General features: G+C 44.0%; 2 protein-coding genes across 2 annotated transcripts in view; one reads left to right on the forward strand and one right to left on the reverse strand.

The window, feature by feature from the left end:
• LOC116975434 (secreted phosphoprotein 24-like) overlaps positions 1–15,429 on the reverse strand; it is a 166,744-nt gene that overhangs the window by 115,970 nt on the left and 35,345 nt on the right. The gene's annotated exons all lie outside the window — the stretch shown is intronic.
• On the forward strand, positions 6,997–11,275 carry LOC116975439 (secreted phosphoprotein 24-like). The gene is made up of 9 exons (XM_033024562.1): positions 6,997–7,115; positions 7,259–7,362; positions 7,978–8,106; positions 8,321–8,452; positions 8,568–8,612; positions 9,182–9,226; positions 9,900–9,944; positions 10,337–10,381; positions 10,960–11,275. The coding sequence occupies exons 1-9, from the start codon at positions 7,064–7,066 to the stop codon at positions 11,032–11,034; spliced, it is 672 nt and encodes a 223-aa protein (XP_032880453.1). The 5' UTR covers positions 6,997–7,063; the 3' UTR covers positions 11,035–11,275.

Consider the following 15,429-nt stretch of genomic DNA (forward strand, 5'->3'; position numbering starts at 1 on the left):
GGAATCTGCCTACAGACAGGAAGTGACACAGCTGGCGGCCTAGTGCCATCGCAACAACCTAGAGCTCAATGCTCTTAAGACAGTGGAATTGATTGTAGACTTTAGGAGAGCTCCCCCTCCCCTCATCCCACTCACCATCAACAACACCTCGGTCACATCTGTGGATTATTTTAAGTTCCTGGGAACTATCATCTCCAAAGATCTTAAATGGGAAGCCATTTAAGATCATTGGAGATCTTGGTCACTTCCTGTCCGAGCCGCATCTTCGCGCCCCTCCACACAGCCTATCACCTGGATTGGCGCGGCCTTTCCTGCCAGAGACAGGCCAGAGCCTCAGCTTCAGCAGTGGTGGCGCAGCACTGGATTTCATCACGTAGCGAGCGATGCCTTACTGGGGTCGCCGTGTTGGAGCTCCGGAGTGCTGGGATAACCGACTTTGACACCGTGCAGCTGTGGTCTGTGGAGTTTCCAGCCGCGGACGTCGCTGACTTTCCAGACGCGGACGGCGCTGTCGCTGACTTTAACATCGCGGAGCCCTGGGATCTCTCGCCGAGGTCACCAGCATTGAATCACCGCCCAGCTAGGCCTGTGGATTTCGGAAGCCGCCGTCTCCGGTAGGAAGCGGCCGATTTGGAGGCTCAGGGCCGCTGAGTGTTCGAGGGCCTGAAATATCGGGACGGTAGCGGCGACTACAGAGGCCTCAATAGGCCCCGACCACAGGTGAACTGAGGAAGAGGACTGAAATTTGGTGCCTTCCCTCAAGCGGAAACTTTGATTCTGCTGTGGGGGGATGTTTTTTATGTTTTATGTTAAACTCTAAAGTGTTGTGTTTATCTTATTTGTGTGCTGCATGGTAATTCAAATTTCACTGCTCCAAATGGTGTATTTGACAATAAATGTCCTTTGTCCATTGTCCTTTTGTCCATTGACTCCACAGTCAAAAAGGCCCAACACAGGATGTACTACCTGCGGCAGCTGAGGAAGCACAATCTGCCACAGCCAATGATGGTCCAATCTATATGGCCATCATAGAGTCTGTCCTCACCTTCTACATCATGGTTTGGTGATCAGCTGAGAAGGTTATTGGCTGCAACCTTCCCTCCATTGATGAACTGTACACTGCAAGGGCCAGGAAGCTAGCGGGTAACATCATCTCTGACTCCTCTCACCCTGGCCACAAACTCGTTGAATCACTTCCCTCTGGAAGGCGACACCAGACTGTCAAAGTTGCCACAGCTAGACATACCTTTTTTTCACGACTAGTAGCTCAATAACCAAATATCTGTAGCCTCCCTTTGCTCTGGTATTTTAATTAATTCACGTGTTTAATCAATAATGTTTTATTATTAACGTTTATTGATTTCTGTGTCATTCCTAACTGTCACTGTATGTCATGTTGTAACTTGCGGGTGGAGCATCAGGGTCAATTCCTTGTATGTGAATAAACTTATTCATTCATTCATTCAATACATTTACACCACTCACAAGCTCAAGTCATTTCAACTCCCAAGGACAGCAGTATTGCTCAGATCCCACTTTACGATCCACTTGAAAGAAATTCATAGGGAAGTGCAGGAAAGTTTTCTAAAGAATACGAGGAACGGTACAAGAACTGTTCCAGAGCCGCTTTCTGAAAAAAGCTCTGAGAATAGCTAAGGACAAACTGCACCCCCTCCACACACACCTGGATCTCCTGCCATCAGGCAAGAGATACCATAGCATCAAAGCCCGGACTACCAGACTGCAAAACAGCTTCCTGCCACAGGCTGTGAGGCTGCTAAACAGTCACTCTGTACTCACAGTCACCTGATTCTGCGGCTTTGCACTGACATTTTAATAACTCTGGCACTGGCCACTCAAATCAGCTGCCCTGGACATTTTAATGATTGTGTTTACTGTATTTTAATGTTGCTGTTTTACCTGCTTTTAACTATTTATACTGTTTCATCAGGGACTGGATTGTTTTTACTGTTATTATGTGTGAAATGTTTTAAGTTTCATGTGCGATGCTCCAGTATTCCCTGGGAAACGTCTTCTCATTTTGCACTGTACAACTGTTGCTTTGCAAGATGACAATAAAGGTTGATTGATTGATTGATTGATTGATTGATTGATTGATTGATTGATTGATTGATTGATTGATTGATTGATTGATTGATTGATTGGTTGATTTATTGATTGAAAACCAAGTAATATCAAAAAATATGTCTAAGTGATGTAAACAGGTCCTCATGTGTTGATTGACAGTCCACTGAAAGTAGCAATTGTGGTGGGGGAGGCACAAGAGTCAGAGTTCAAGACAATTGGACTAGTTTCCACAGGGACATGTAGCAAAAGCAGAGAAATTACGTTGAACATGTAGCCGTATGAATCTTGGTGTAATCATGCTCGATCAATTTTCAATGGTCAATGCTTCTATATTGTCATATGTACATATTTACAGTGAATTTTATTTTTTCTGCATACAGTTCAGTAAGCTACGCCATACCTAAAAAGAATCAGCGATTAATACAAAGAGCATAAATATAGTCCTCTGAGAGCGCATGTAAGTTTTGGCGCCATTTTGTCAAATACAATACAGCTCTTACCGGCCCTCGCTCTCACAACCGCCGTCGCCGGCTCCCTCCATTCTCCTCTCTGGTTCTCCGGTCCTCGGGGGATGAACAGGGGCCAGTTTGGCTGCTTCTCTCTAAACTCTAAAGGCTGCACAGCCCTCTACCCCTCACATCCAGCCGTGCCCTCACTCCCAACTGATGGAGTTGTGGAGAGATACTGCATGGACAAGGCACACTTACCGCAACCCTCCACTAACACATTTTATTCTCTCCACATTCTACCAATCATCCACATACAAGGGGTAAATTACAAAATGATTCAAACATTTTTGAAATTTCCAAGGAAACTAGAGATGTGAGGGGGGCTCACAGGGACAAATGTAGAACAAGCAAACTCCACATAGACAGCACTCAGGGTCAGAATTGAACCCAGTCACTGTAAATTTGAGACAGCTGCTCTATCCTCTATGCTCCCGTGTCATCCCTGGGTCATGGCTTTAGCAAGGTGAACACAGAGAAATTACTTACCTTTTTTGGCACAGACAGAATTAAAGACCAAAATCAAAATGGTAAATAATAAACTGATTGCCGAGTTAACGTGTATGTTAGGAGAGCACGCTAAGAATCTGTAGTTTATTAGCATAGCAAGAAGAATAGAGTACATTCACTCAATGGCCAGGAGGAAAAGGACCGAATCTGTAATCACACCCAGGTAAAACCCACGTGGTCACAGGGAGTATGTAGAAACTCCATAAAGACAGCCCCAGGAGTCAGGAACCCGGGTCTCTGGCACTGTAAAGACCGCAACTCTACCTCTGCGCCACTATGCAATCTGTAAATGTGATTGGCCCAGAACAAATTGTTGATGAACTCTCCTCCGAGGAGTTTGAATCCGTTGATCATCTCCAGTTCAGCACATTAACGTAGACTACGGTGGGTACTGCATCTTATATTCTGATGTCATTAACCAGCTCCTTTGGTTTGCTGACATTGCTCATGTTTCCTGCAGCAGTGTTTTGATAATTCCAGGTCATTTCTGGGGTATTGGCAATGTACTGCAAATAAATTATCCCAAAAATCAATTTAGCTACAAGGCAGCTTTGTACAAATTAGAGTTCAGTATTTTTTCACCTCTGTAAACTTAATATTTCATATGCTGAGGAATAAAACCTGATTTCATACTATTCCCACCAAGTGTAAACATGATGACGATACTCGGAGGAAGCTCTGCCCACAATCTCAGCCCACGTTTCATCTGGATCTGGTGCCCACAATTAACAAGCTGAGCAAACATGAACCAGTATCCTTTGAGGAGTCTACTTCATCAGAAGAGTAAGGACATTCGATATTTAAAAAATAACTCCCAGTAATTGCTACATATGCACCGTAGAAAGTATCCTATCAGGATGCATCTCAATGTATTTTGTCGACAGTGTCATGGCCGGTTATGCTGTTGTAACAAGAATTTAATAGTTCTGTTTTCAGTAAATACGATGATTAAGCCCTATACACTTGACCATATCCAAAGTCAACTCTGATATCCACACTATACCATATCCACACCAATAATCAGAATTTAAACTCCGCGAACGGGCCGATTCAAACTCCACGAATCGGGGCGGATGAAGCCGCTACCATCCAGTCCATAGGACGAAACTGCTGTTGTGGGAGCTTCCGATAATTGGTCACCAACCAGGGACCTGGGAGCTTCCGAAAATTGGTCTCCAACCAGGGACCTGTGAGCTCCCGATGTTACCATCCACTGGGCCCGCGGCCGAAGCCCCCGAAGCTCCGAAGTCAGGTGGCAGCCACAGCGCCACCACAGCCTCCGAAGTCAGACAGCTCCATGATGGTGAGTCCACAGGCTCTGCCACCGGAGCCCCCAAGGTCGATTCCAGTTGGAGGCCACCAGCTCCTCGATATTAAGCCTCAGCGCAGACGGAGACGGAGATACGACAGGGAAAAGGTCGCATCCCCGTTGAAGGAAGAGATTTTTTTTAAGTTTCCCGCACCCCCCAAATATACACAACTAAAAATAGACTAAAACATACATCTAACAAGACAAAACGAAAACAAAAGAAAACAAAAAAAGGAAAGACAGACGGACTGCAGGCGAGCCGCAGCTGTTTGGGCAGCGCCGCCACTTCCGGAAATATGAGGGTTCGTTCAAGAGTTTGATAGGGAAGAAGTTGTCCTTGAATCAGATGGTACGTGCTTTCACGCTTTTGTATTGACTGCTTGATAAAAGACAGGGGAAGAGGGAATGACGGGGATGTGAATTGGTTCTTGACTGTGTTGGCTGCTTTCCCCAGCCAGTAAGAACTGTAGATAGAGTCACTGGGGCAATGGGGGATGAAAGCAAGTTTACTTGGCATTTTGGGCTACGTTCACGACTCTCTGAGCTTTCTTGTGGTCCTGTTCAGAGCTGTCGACAAACCACGCTTTGATCCATCCTGATACGATGCATTCCAAGGGGCATATGTATTGTATTGTATTGTTGTATTGTATTCAATTTATTGTCATTATCTCATGAGTCAACGAAATGGATTTTCCTTACAGTCAGGTATCATAAAAATAAATAATAAATAAATAAAACATATTTAAAAAAGCACAACCACATGACACAACATAACCCCACAGTGGCACCAAAGTTGAGGAAGGTACCATAGTCCAGCCAGCCTCCCCACCGATCTTCCCAGATGTTCACCCGTGGTTGGGGCTTCCCGAGCAGCCGCAGTCGCCGCCACGGGCGGTCCGATGCTCAGGCCCTCTCGCCGGGATGATGGAACACCGACGCCAAACCCCGATGGAGAACATCCTCAGCGGCCCGGACCTCCAGATCAGCCATCTCCCACTGGAGTCCGCGGCTCCCGAGTCCACAGGCCGAGCCGGGCAGAGTCGCAGGACTTCGCAATGTTGGTCAGCGCCGCCCGCGTTGGGAGCTCCGCGAACCACAGCTCCGCGATGTCGATGCTGCAGGCCCAGCAATCCGGAGCTCCAAACGGCGATCCCCGGTAAGGCATCACCCGCCCCGCGATGTTTCCAGCGCTGCGCCGCAGCCGCTCGAGATCTGGTCGGTCACGGCAGGAAAGGCCGCGCCAATCCAGTAGGTAGGCCGCGGGGCGGGGGGGGGGGCGAGGACGCGACTCGAATAATAGTTGCGTCCTCTCCAGGAAGCGACTGAAGGATGGTATCCCCCTTACCGTTCCCTCTTCCCCCACATAAAGACATTAAAAAAAACCCACAGAAAACGCACTTCAACATAAAAATAAAAAATAAAAAGATACCGGACTGAACGCGGAGGCAGCTAGCACCAGCGCCACCGGATGTTAGTGAGACATTACTAAGGTTTATTTGAAATATGGTGAATGTCCAAACACCTCTGAAGAAGTATCTGAGGAAGCACGTGCTGGCATTAGAGAGCGTCCAGAGGAGGTTTATGAGAATGATCCCAGGAATGATTGGGTTAATATATGATGCACCTTTGACAGCACTGGGCCTGTACTCGCTGGAGTTTTGTAGCATGATGGGCGATCTCATTGAAACTTACCGAATAGTGAAAGGCCTGAATAGAGTGAATGTGGAGAGGATGTTTCCACTCATGGGAGAGTCAAGGATCAGAGGATATAACTTCAGAAAGGAGATGAGGATGAATTTATTTAGTCAGTGTTCGGTGTATCTGTGAATTTCATTGCCATAGATAGATGAGGAGGATATTTTTAAGGAGGATTTTGGAGATTCTTGATTAGTAAAGGTGTCAGATGTTACGGGGAGAAGGCAGGAGAATGGGGTTACGGGGGAAGATAAATCAGCCATGATTGAAATGGGGAGTAGACATGATGGACAAAATGGCCTGATCCTGCCCCTTTAATCAATGAACTTATGAAGTCGAGGCATTGGTGTGCTTTCCTGTCGGTAGCTTCAATGTGGTCGGCTCAGAACTAATTGTTGGTGATATCTATGCCTAGTAATTGAAACCCCTTGATCCTCTCCACTTCGGCACCAATGACGTAGACTGCAGTGGGTACTCAATCTCGTTTTTTGAAGTCAGTGACCAGCTCCTATAGTTTGCTGACATTGCTCATTTTTCCTGCAGCAGTATTCTGGAAATTCCACATCATTCCTAGAGTTTTGGCAGTGCACTGCAAATAAATAATTCCAAAATTAATATTTGTAAAGCGGTTTTGTGCAAATCATTGTTGATTGTTTCTTCTCCTCTGTGAATTTACTATTTCATATTTTGAGGCAAATCTGATTTCATACTTTTACCACCAAATCTAAACATGATGACGATACTTGGAGGAAGCTCTGCCCGTAATCACAGCCCACCTTTCATCTGGTTCCGGTGACCATGATTAACACGTTGAGCAAATATGAGTCAGTGTTTGAATGTGGTTGAGGAGCAGGATATAAAGACCGAAGGCAGCGAGGTGAAGGCAGATCGAGAGAGAGAGAGAAGCAACAACCTTACTCTGAGAACCCAGCCGGCTGATCCTACACGAGACAGAATGAAATCCTTCCTCCTCGCCATCGCTGCCGTGCAGATCCTCCACTGCTTAGGTAGGTACTGGGGAGAGGGAGGGCCTCAGAAAGCAATGATTTACTAATAATGAGCTTCAGTCAGCGATAATTCACCGACATGCAAAAATACTTCACCGACGCTTGTTTGAATGTCTTGTACAACTTTCCTTCTCTCTCTGCAGGAGTGCCAAGCACCAAGGATGCTCTGAGAGCCTCTGTTGCAAAACTGAATGAAATCACTGAGATCACCAACTTGTGCGCGATCACCAGGAGAGGTGTAACAACTGTAAGTGTGCCCTGGTTTAATTGTATTTCACACGTTATGTTCTGTATGTGTTTGAGTGCAAGTTAATTGGCTACTATATGTGTCTGAGTGCAAGTTAATTGGCTACTATAAATTATCCCAAGTGGCGTTTCATGGCAAATAGAATCAAAAGGGAAGAGGTGAGCATGTGAGAGTGAGAATCAGTTGATGGGATGGAGGGGAATATAAAGAGGGGGAATAGGACAGATGGGATTGTTCTGCTGGGTTAAATAGCCTCACTCCGTCTGATTAGAAGTATGAGATAATGTGCCTGTTCAGATAACATTTAAACGTGAGGGTTTAATTACTAAACATGTGCTCTATATTATTTCACAGTTTCCAATGAATATTAGATCAAGAATTTAAATCCCAAATCTGTATTTAAATCTTGAATGTCAGACTACTCTTGATTTGGAATTAAGGTTGGAATGTTACCTTTGGGCAATTAAAGTCTTTTACTCATTTTGGGTGATGATACTGTCACAGCCAATGTAATCATCTGCTGAAGAAAATACCTGTGTAGATCTAAGCTTGATCAGATCATTGTAAGAACAGCAGATAGAATAATACATCAATAAACTGTTTTCTTTTCAACAGACCTATCGCACGGGTAAGCTGTCATACAATGTGGATTTAACATTCTCCGTGAAAGAAACTGTCTGCTCCAAGAATTCTGGACAGGAATTTGATGATCCCAGTTGCACCTTCCTCCCTAAGGACATTGCTGTGAGTCCAGAGTTATATTGTAAACTATTAGTATATTTGTGTGTAATGAGTAACATCATAAAAAGCGATATATGTAGATTATATAATTGAATTGACCATACATACTGAATTATATTAAACAAAAGCTTGTTAATTGAGTTATATTTTAATTACTTTGATTTAGTTGAGTTTTGATCCATGAATAATTTCCCAGCATTATTCTTTATTTTCACAGGAGAAAGGGTTTTGCAAAAGCCGCGTGGAATATTTTGCTGATAAAGTGGCTGACGTTGATGTGGAGTGTGAAGGTCTGAAGACCATTGACAGTGAGAGTGACTCAGCAGAGTCCAATGAAACCAGTATTGAGGTAACTGCACAGTTATACACTTCAGCAATAGTGAGACTTTTAACACATGAAATATTTTACAAAATGTTTCTTTAGTTCCTGTTATGAAGATCTAAATGTAAATTTCTTCACACAGGCTCAAAGCAAATCAAACGAGACATCACTAGAGGAAACCTCAAGTGTGAGTATTAACTAGTATTTTGTCAGATGATTTATCTTGTTGATCTCAATTGTTAGCAATGAAGTGTTAGATTTCCATTCAGAATTGTAAGTGAGAAAGTGTGTTGTCTCAGTCAGAAGTGGATGGAGGGGATTCCGATATTTAATTTCACTGTATAATGGACCTGGTGTCCACTGAAGATGAACTTAGCATCAACAAGGCAAAATTACAGGAGCAGTGTCTACTCGACTGACTCCAATAGTAGTCACTGAGTACAAATCCTTCCCAGATGGATACCAGAGCTTCATTTAAGTAGATGGCAATTGATGCCTGTGTTACCTGTCGCAGGAATATAAATTGACTCAGCAGCTCATTACTTTACCAGGCATTTTATTGAATACTGGGCCAATGTAGAGAGTGAGACTTTCAATTAAACTTCCTCAGTCCAACACTTCTTCATTGAATCAATACTCAGGAATGTAGGGTTAACAATCCCTCATTTATAATTCATTTGGAGGGAAACTATTAATGCTTTTTATCTACCAAACCCGTCCTTTGCTTATTTCCTAAATGTTATTGCTTTTATACAGGTGGAAAGCAAGTCAGAAGAAACTTCACTGGAAGGATCTTCAAATGTAAGTTTAATTTGTGAATTGTTATCGCTTGATTCTCAACTATATTATGGTGTAGAATGTAGATTGATCTGTCAGAATGTGGTGGAAGGATTTAAATGGATATGTCCATTCCAAACAGTAGAAGGGAAAGTACTGAGTGGTCTTTGAATATTATCTTCACCTCAACACATCTTTACTAAACTAAATTTGTAACCCTTGACTGAACTTAGTGACTGATCCTCCATTGGTCTCTGGGATGAGAGACCCAAAGTCCACCTCCCAGTGAAGAGGTTCTTCCTCAGCTCAATCCTAATTGATGTATCCATTACTTTAGCTTTCGACACCTGAGAGAGTAGAAACATCCCCTCTCTCACTCCTGTCACACATTATCATAATCGCCTTACCTCATATATATCAGGATGCAATGAAGTTCCTTGTTCAGAAGCATTCAATAATGATGAACACAACATTATCCAATCTGTAAAACTGAAGTACAATCTGAGGCAGTGCAAAAAACAAAAACAAAAAAACCGATAAACTGAATTGGGAAAGTTAGGATCAAGAGTATGTGGCAGCACTTCCAGGAAATGTGTGAGAAAGATGTGATTGTTTCAGAAATCTGATAGCAGTTAATATATTTTCAAAATTACTAATTATTGTTCTGTACTAAGTATATAATATTATTTCCAAACAGGACAAAACCAAATCAACAGAGACGTCACTCGAGGATTCAGACGATGTGAGTACGAGCCGAAACCTTTTAAAATTATTTTTCTGATATTGTTTAATATCTTGGGTTAAACTACGTTGGAATAGAGGATGAGACAGCCATTTATTGGTGCTCATGTAGTTCAAAAAGGATTATATTGTTTGATTCCCCTGGGGATGTTGGGCTGAGGGGGAATTGTTGAGTTGGCTCCACTGACCCCACTCCTCATGTTATCCAGCCTTCATTAAGCAGAGCGACTGCAAATATTTTAGTGAGGACTTTCCCACTCCAACACAGATTCTCAAATCCTGATTTGCCCTGATATAAGTGGCAACGTTTATAATTCATTCATTAAAGGTTTTGTTCAGCGGTTACTTCAGTCTTTATTATTTAATACTGAATATATAAATATTTTCACACAGGTGCAAGACAAGTCAGAAGAGACATCCATCGAGGAGTCTTCCAATGTAAGTATAATCAGGGAATCCATATTAATTGTTAAGATAAAGAAGCTTGGTCAGGCTTCTTATTATTAAATTACTACCCATACTCATTAGAAAGACAGGGAGGGGATATCGTTGCACAAATGCTTTTGGATGTTCAGAGGCTGAGGATTGCCAACTTCACCCTGTGTAAGTTTGGTCTTCACTTAATTTTGAACTAGAATTAGAAAAGGCAATCTCCTTGAGGACAATCCTGGTGTGTGGACATATAACCACCAGCTTCATTAGGGGAGCATCCCAGAGATTGTCAAGATTTAACAGAGTATAATTACCTGTTCTGGGAGAGTGCGAGTGGGATGCAGGAGGAGATCAGCACAGCCATGACCAACTGATGATGAACTCACCTCTATTACGTTAATAATTTATCTCAATGCCCCAGTATATCAATATTTTACTGCAACTCTGCTTGTAAGGTGTTTACTCTGCAATTGAAAGCACTTACAATTCAGAGTGGCTCCAGTTATCCATTTATGAACTAAAATTATTTAAACGTTGTGTCTGGTCATGATATTAAAATCGTAATTATTTATCTTGTCAAACAGATGAAAAGCAAGTCAACAGAATTATCTCAGGAGGAGTCTTCAAACAAGGGAATGAGGTCTCGAGGGAGTCACTAACCATGAATGAAACTCCTGAGAACCTGAACTTGGTGTGAACACAAGAAGATCTCATTCAGAATAAACAAGACACTGTCACATGTACTGTACGTGCCCATATACAAGGACAGGGGCCTGGAGCTCCTGACTGTACATATCACTGTAACTGGGAAATTCTACTGATTGTAAATATTCAGTTTTATTGCTGTAAATTATTATTTAATACATTGTGGATCTAAATAAAATTATTAATAAATATTCACGGCTTTGTTTCCGGAATTTGTTTAGTATGTCACTGATCTACAGAGGTTCATCCAGTCATTGTGCTCGCGACAGCCGTTCCCTCCCTTGTCCAGTGGGACTCCTGATGTGGGAGCGTCACCGTCTGGCAAAGTCCTCATGTGTTGGACTATTTGCTGGTCTATATTAACGTCGGGCACAGCAACCTAGATAGCTTATTTCACTTGCAGCAAGATTGATTTATTTAAGTAGTTTGACATTCATGTCTTACGTTAGCTTTTTAAAGTCTTCAACAATTACATTTTTAAATAATTAGATTTTGGGGCCAATGAGAGATGGGTTGGGTGTATTTAAGGAATTATTGAAATGAGTGTTTTCCTCAAAGCTGCAGCTTGAATATTTCCTCTCGTTCAGTGGGCGAATTCTTCAACACTGTACACCGAAGCAGCGGGTAGAGCTGCTGCTTCACAGTTTCAGTGAACCGAGTTCAATCTTGACTTCTAGTGCTGTCTGTGTGGTGTTTGTGTGTTCTTCCTGCGACTGCTTGCGGTTCCCCTGGGTGCTCCAGTTTCCTCACACCTCCCAAAGATGTGCAGGTCGTTGGGTTAATTACCCGCTGTAAATTGCCTCCGATATGTAGTTGAGTGGGAGAATTGTTTTAAACATTTTGGAAGTTAATTAAAAATATTAACAAAATGTAAACAGACAAACTAAATAAACCAATGCTTACCATTTAACTGAGTGGTGAGCTGGGCAGTTCTTTGAGAGGTGATTCATGCTGGCATATCTCCACCAACCCACTCCTAAATCCCACATTTCATCCTGTGGGCCCCATTACATTCCTGTTGCTGGGATTGTGGACTCTGAACAATTTGCAGGGTCAGTTCAAGCTCAAGTCTTCATCTCGCCCATCGATGAAATAAACCAAAGGATACCTTCCTTATGCAGAAAGTACGCTTTTGATTTCTTGGTGAGCATGCATTTCTGTGCCATGCATTTCATCAGAAACTGTTACTTATCCAATTTCAATAGTTTCTGTTGAGGATGCAAGTTATGATTTGCAGTGAACGTCAACAAGATGACAGTCATCCAGCGATAGCAACTGCTCACACAGTCAGCAATGACTACAGGCCTGTTGCACTGACCTCTGTAGTCATGAAGACCCTTGAAAGGCTTGTGCTGGCCAAGCTGAAAAATATCATGAACCCCCTGCTGGACCCTCTGCAGTTTGCCTATCGGGCCAATAGATCTGTGGATGTTGCAGTCAACCCTGGCCTGCACTTCATCCTCCAGCACCTAGACCTCCAGGGGACCTGTGAGAGGATTTTGTTTGTCGATTTTAGCTCTGCATTCAACACCATTGTGCCAGAGCTATTACATTCCAAACTTTTCAAGTTGACCATGCCTGAACCCCTCTGTCGGTGGACACCAGCTTCCTGACAGACAGGAAGCAGCATGTGAGATTGGGAAAACACATCTCAGACCCGCAGCATAGGAGCACTGCAAGGCGGCATACTCTCCCCTCTCCTCTACTCTCTCTACACCAATGACTGCACGTCCACCGACTTCGCTGTCAAGTTTCTCAACTTTGCGGACGACATAACCCTGAATCTACTTACAGACAGGAAGTGACACAGCTGGCGTCCTGGTGCCATCGTAACAAATGGAGCTCAATGCTCTTAAGACAGTGGAATTGATTGTAGACTTTAAGAGAGCTCCCCCTCCCCTTACCCTACTCACCATCAACAACACCACCATCACATCTGTTGAGTCTTTTAAGTTCCTGGGAACCGTCATCTCCAATGACCTTAATTGGGAGGCAGTCATTGACTCCACAGTCAAAAAGGCACAACGGAGGATGTACTACCTGTGGCAGCTGTTGAAGCACAATCTGCTGCAGGCAATGATGGTCCAATCATAGAGTCTGTCCTCACCTTCTCCATCATGGTCTGGTTTGACTCGGCCACCAAGCACGACATCCGGAGGCTGCAGTGAATCGTCCGTTCAGCTGAGAAGGTTATTGGCTGCAACCTTCCCTCCATTGACGAACTGTACGCTGCAAGGGCCATGAAGCGAGCGGGTAAGATAATCTCTGACTCCTCTCACCCTGGCCACAAACTGTTTGAATCACTTCCGTCTCGAAGGCGATTCCAGACTGTCAAAGCTGCCACAGCCAGATATAAAAACAGCTTTTTTCCATGACCAGTAGCTCTACTAAATAACCAAAAATCTGTAGCCTCCTTTTGCTCTGGTATTTTATTTAATTCACATGTTTAATCAATAATGTTGTATTATTAATGTTTATTGCTTATGTGTCATTCCTAACTGTCAGTGTATGTCATGTTGTCTCTTGTGGACGGAGCTCCAAGGGAAATTCCTTGTATGTGAATGCTTGGCCAATAAACTTATTCGTTCATTCATTCATTCATTAATTCATTAATTCATTCATCATTCATTCATTCATTCATTCATTCATTCATTCATTCATTCATTCATTCATTCATCCATTCAATACATTTACACCACTCACATGCTCATGACATTTCAACACCGAATGTCAGCTGTGTTGATCAGATCCCACTTTACGATCCACTTGAAAGAAATTCATGAGGAAGTGCAGGAAAGTTTTCTGAAGAATAAGAAAACCAAGTAATATCTGAAAATGTGCCTAGGTGATGTAACCAGGTCCTCATTTGTTGATTGACAGTCCACGGAAAGTAGCAATTGTGGTGGGGGAGGCAGAAGAGGCAGAGTACAAGACAATTGGCCTAATTTCCACAGGGACATGAAGCAAAAGCTGAGAAATTACGTTGAACATGTAGCCGTTTAAATCAGGCACATGCCTGTTGGCAGGTGGAGAGATGGTGGGAAAAACAGTTGCACATCGGGACGAGTTGAATCAGTTGTGATCTTATTGAATGACAATACTAGTTCCCATCAATCAACGTACAACCATCAATTGCATGACATACACGCTGATGTATGCTGTCTTGCGGGTGACGCTCGGTTAGGATTGAGATATTAAATATTTTTCCTTCAATTCATGGATTTTAAACATTAATCTATTAAATTTAATACAATAAAATCAGTTGTGCAAATGTAAAGATTTCCGTTTTATTTATAGATGTATTGGTCCGCTTCCAGATTCGATCACCGGCTCTATAACTTTTCACAGGGATGGATTCAGTGAGGGTAGACTGAAGGGGGTAAGAGACTCTCCCCTCTTACCTCCTCCCACCCCCATCCCTCCTTCTCCACTCCCCCTACCCTTCTCCCCTCCTCTCTCCCCCCTTATTCCAATCCCCCCTCTTCCTCCCTTCTCCCCGCTCCACTATTCTCCCCCTTATCCACTACCCCCTCCCCTCACATCCCCTTCTCCCCCTCTCCCTCCCTTCTCCCAATCTCCACCTCCCCCTCCCCCACCCCCCCACCTCACTTTGCCCGATGCCCTCCCATTTGTGGACCCAGCCTGCGGTCGCCCGCACACTATCCCACACACGCTAGGGACAATTTATCCAAACCTGTGCGCCTTTGGAGTGCGGAAGGAAAGTGGGGGGGGGGGATGGGAGAGGGAGGGAGAAGGGGAGAAGGGGAGAGAGGGGAGGGGGTAGTGGATAAGGGGGAGAAGAGTGGAGCGGGGAGAAGGGAGGAGAGGGGGATGCCCCCCAATTGTGGACCCAGCCTGTGACAGCTGGATCCCACTAACAACTCGTGGCCAACAGTTTAATTCCCATGAGGAGCAGGCAGAAGCTAGGGTTAGGGCTAGGGTTATGGTTAGGGTTAGGGTTAGGGTTAGGGCTAGGGCTAGGGTTAGGGTTTCCTCCCGCTCTCCAAAGGCGCAGAGGTTTGTATAAATTGTACGTAGCGTGTGTTGGATAGTGTGTGGGGGATCATTGGTCGCAGGCTGGCTACACAAATGGGGGGGCATCAGGGAAAGTGGGGGGGTGGTTGGAGAATGGGAGAAGGGAGGGAGAGGGGGAGAAGGGGATGTGTGGGGAGGGGAGAAGGGTAGAGGGGAGTGAAAATGGAGGGGTGGTGCGGAAAGAGGGAAGAGGGGAGTTCAGTCTACACTTACTGAATCATTACCTGTGAAAAGAGACAGTAATCGGATCTGGAAGCAGACCAATACATCTATAAATAAAACTGACGACTCAGTCGTCTTTTCATTTGCACAAT

Source organism: Amblyraja radiata, chromosome 7 (assembly GCF_010909765.2).
Source record: "Amblyraja radiata isolate CabotCenter1 chromosome 7, sAmbRad1.1.pri, whole genome shotgun sequence".
Classification (NCBI taxonomy): Eukaryota; Metazoa; Chordata; class Chondrichthyes; order Rajiformes; family Rajidae; genus Amblyraja; species Amblyraja radiata.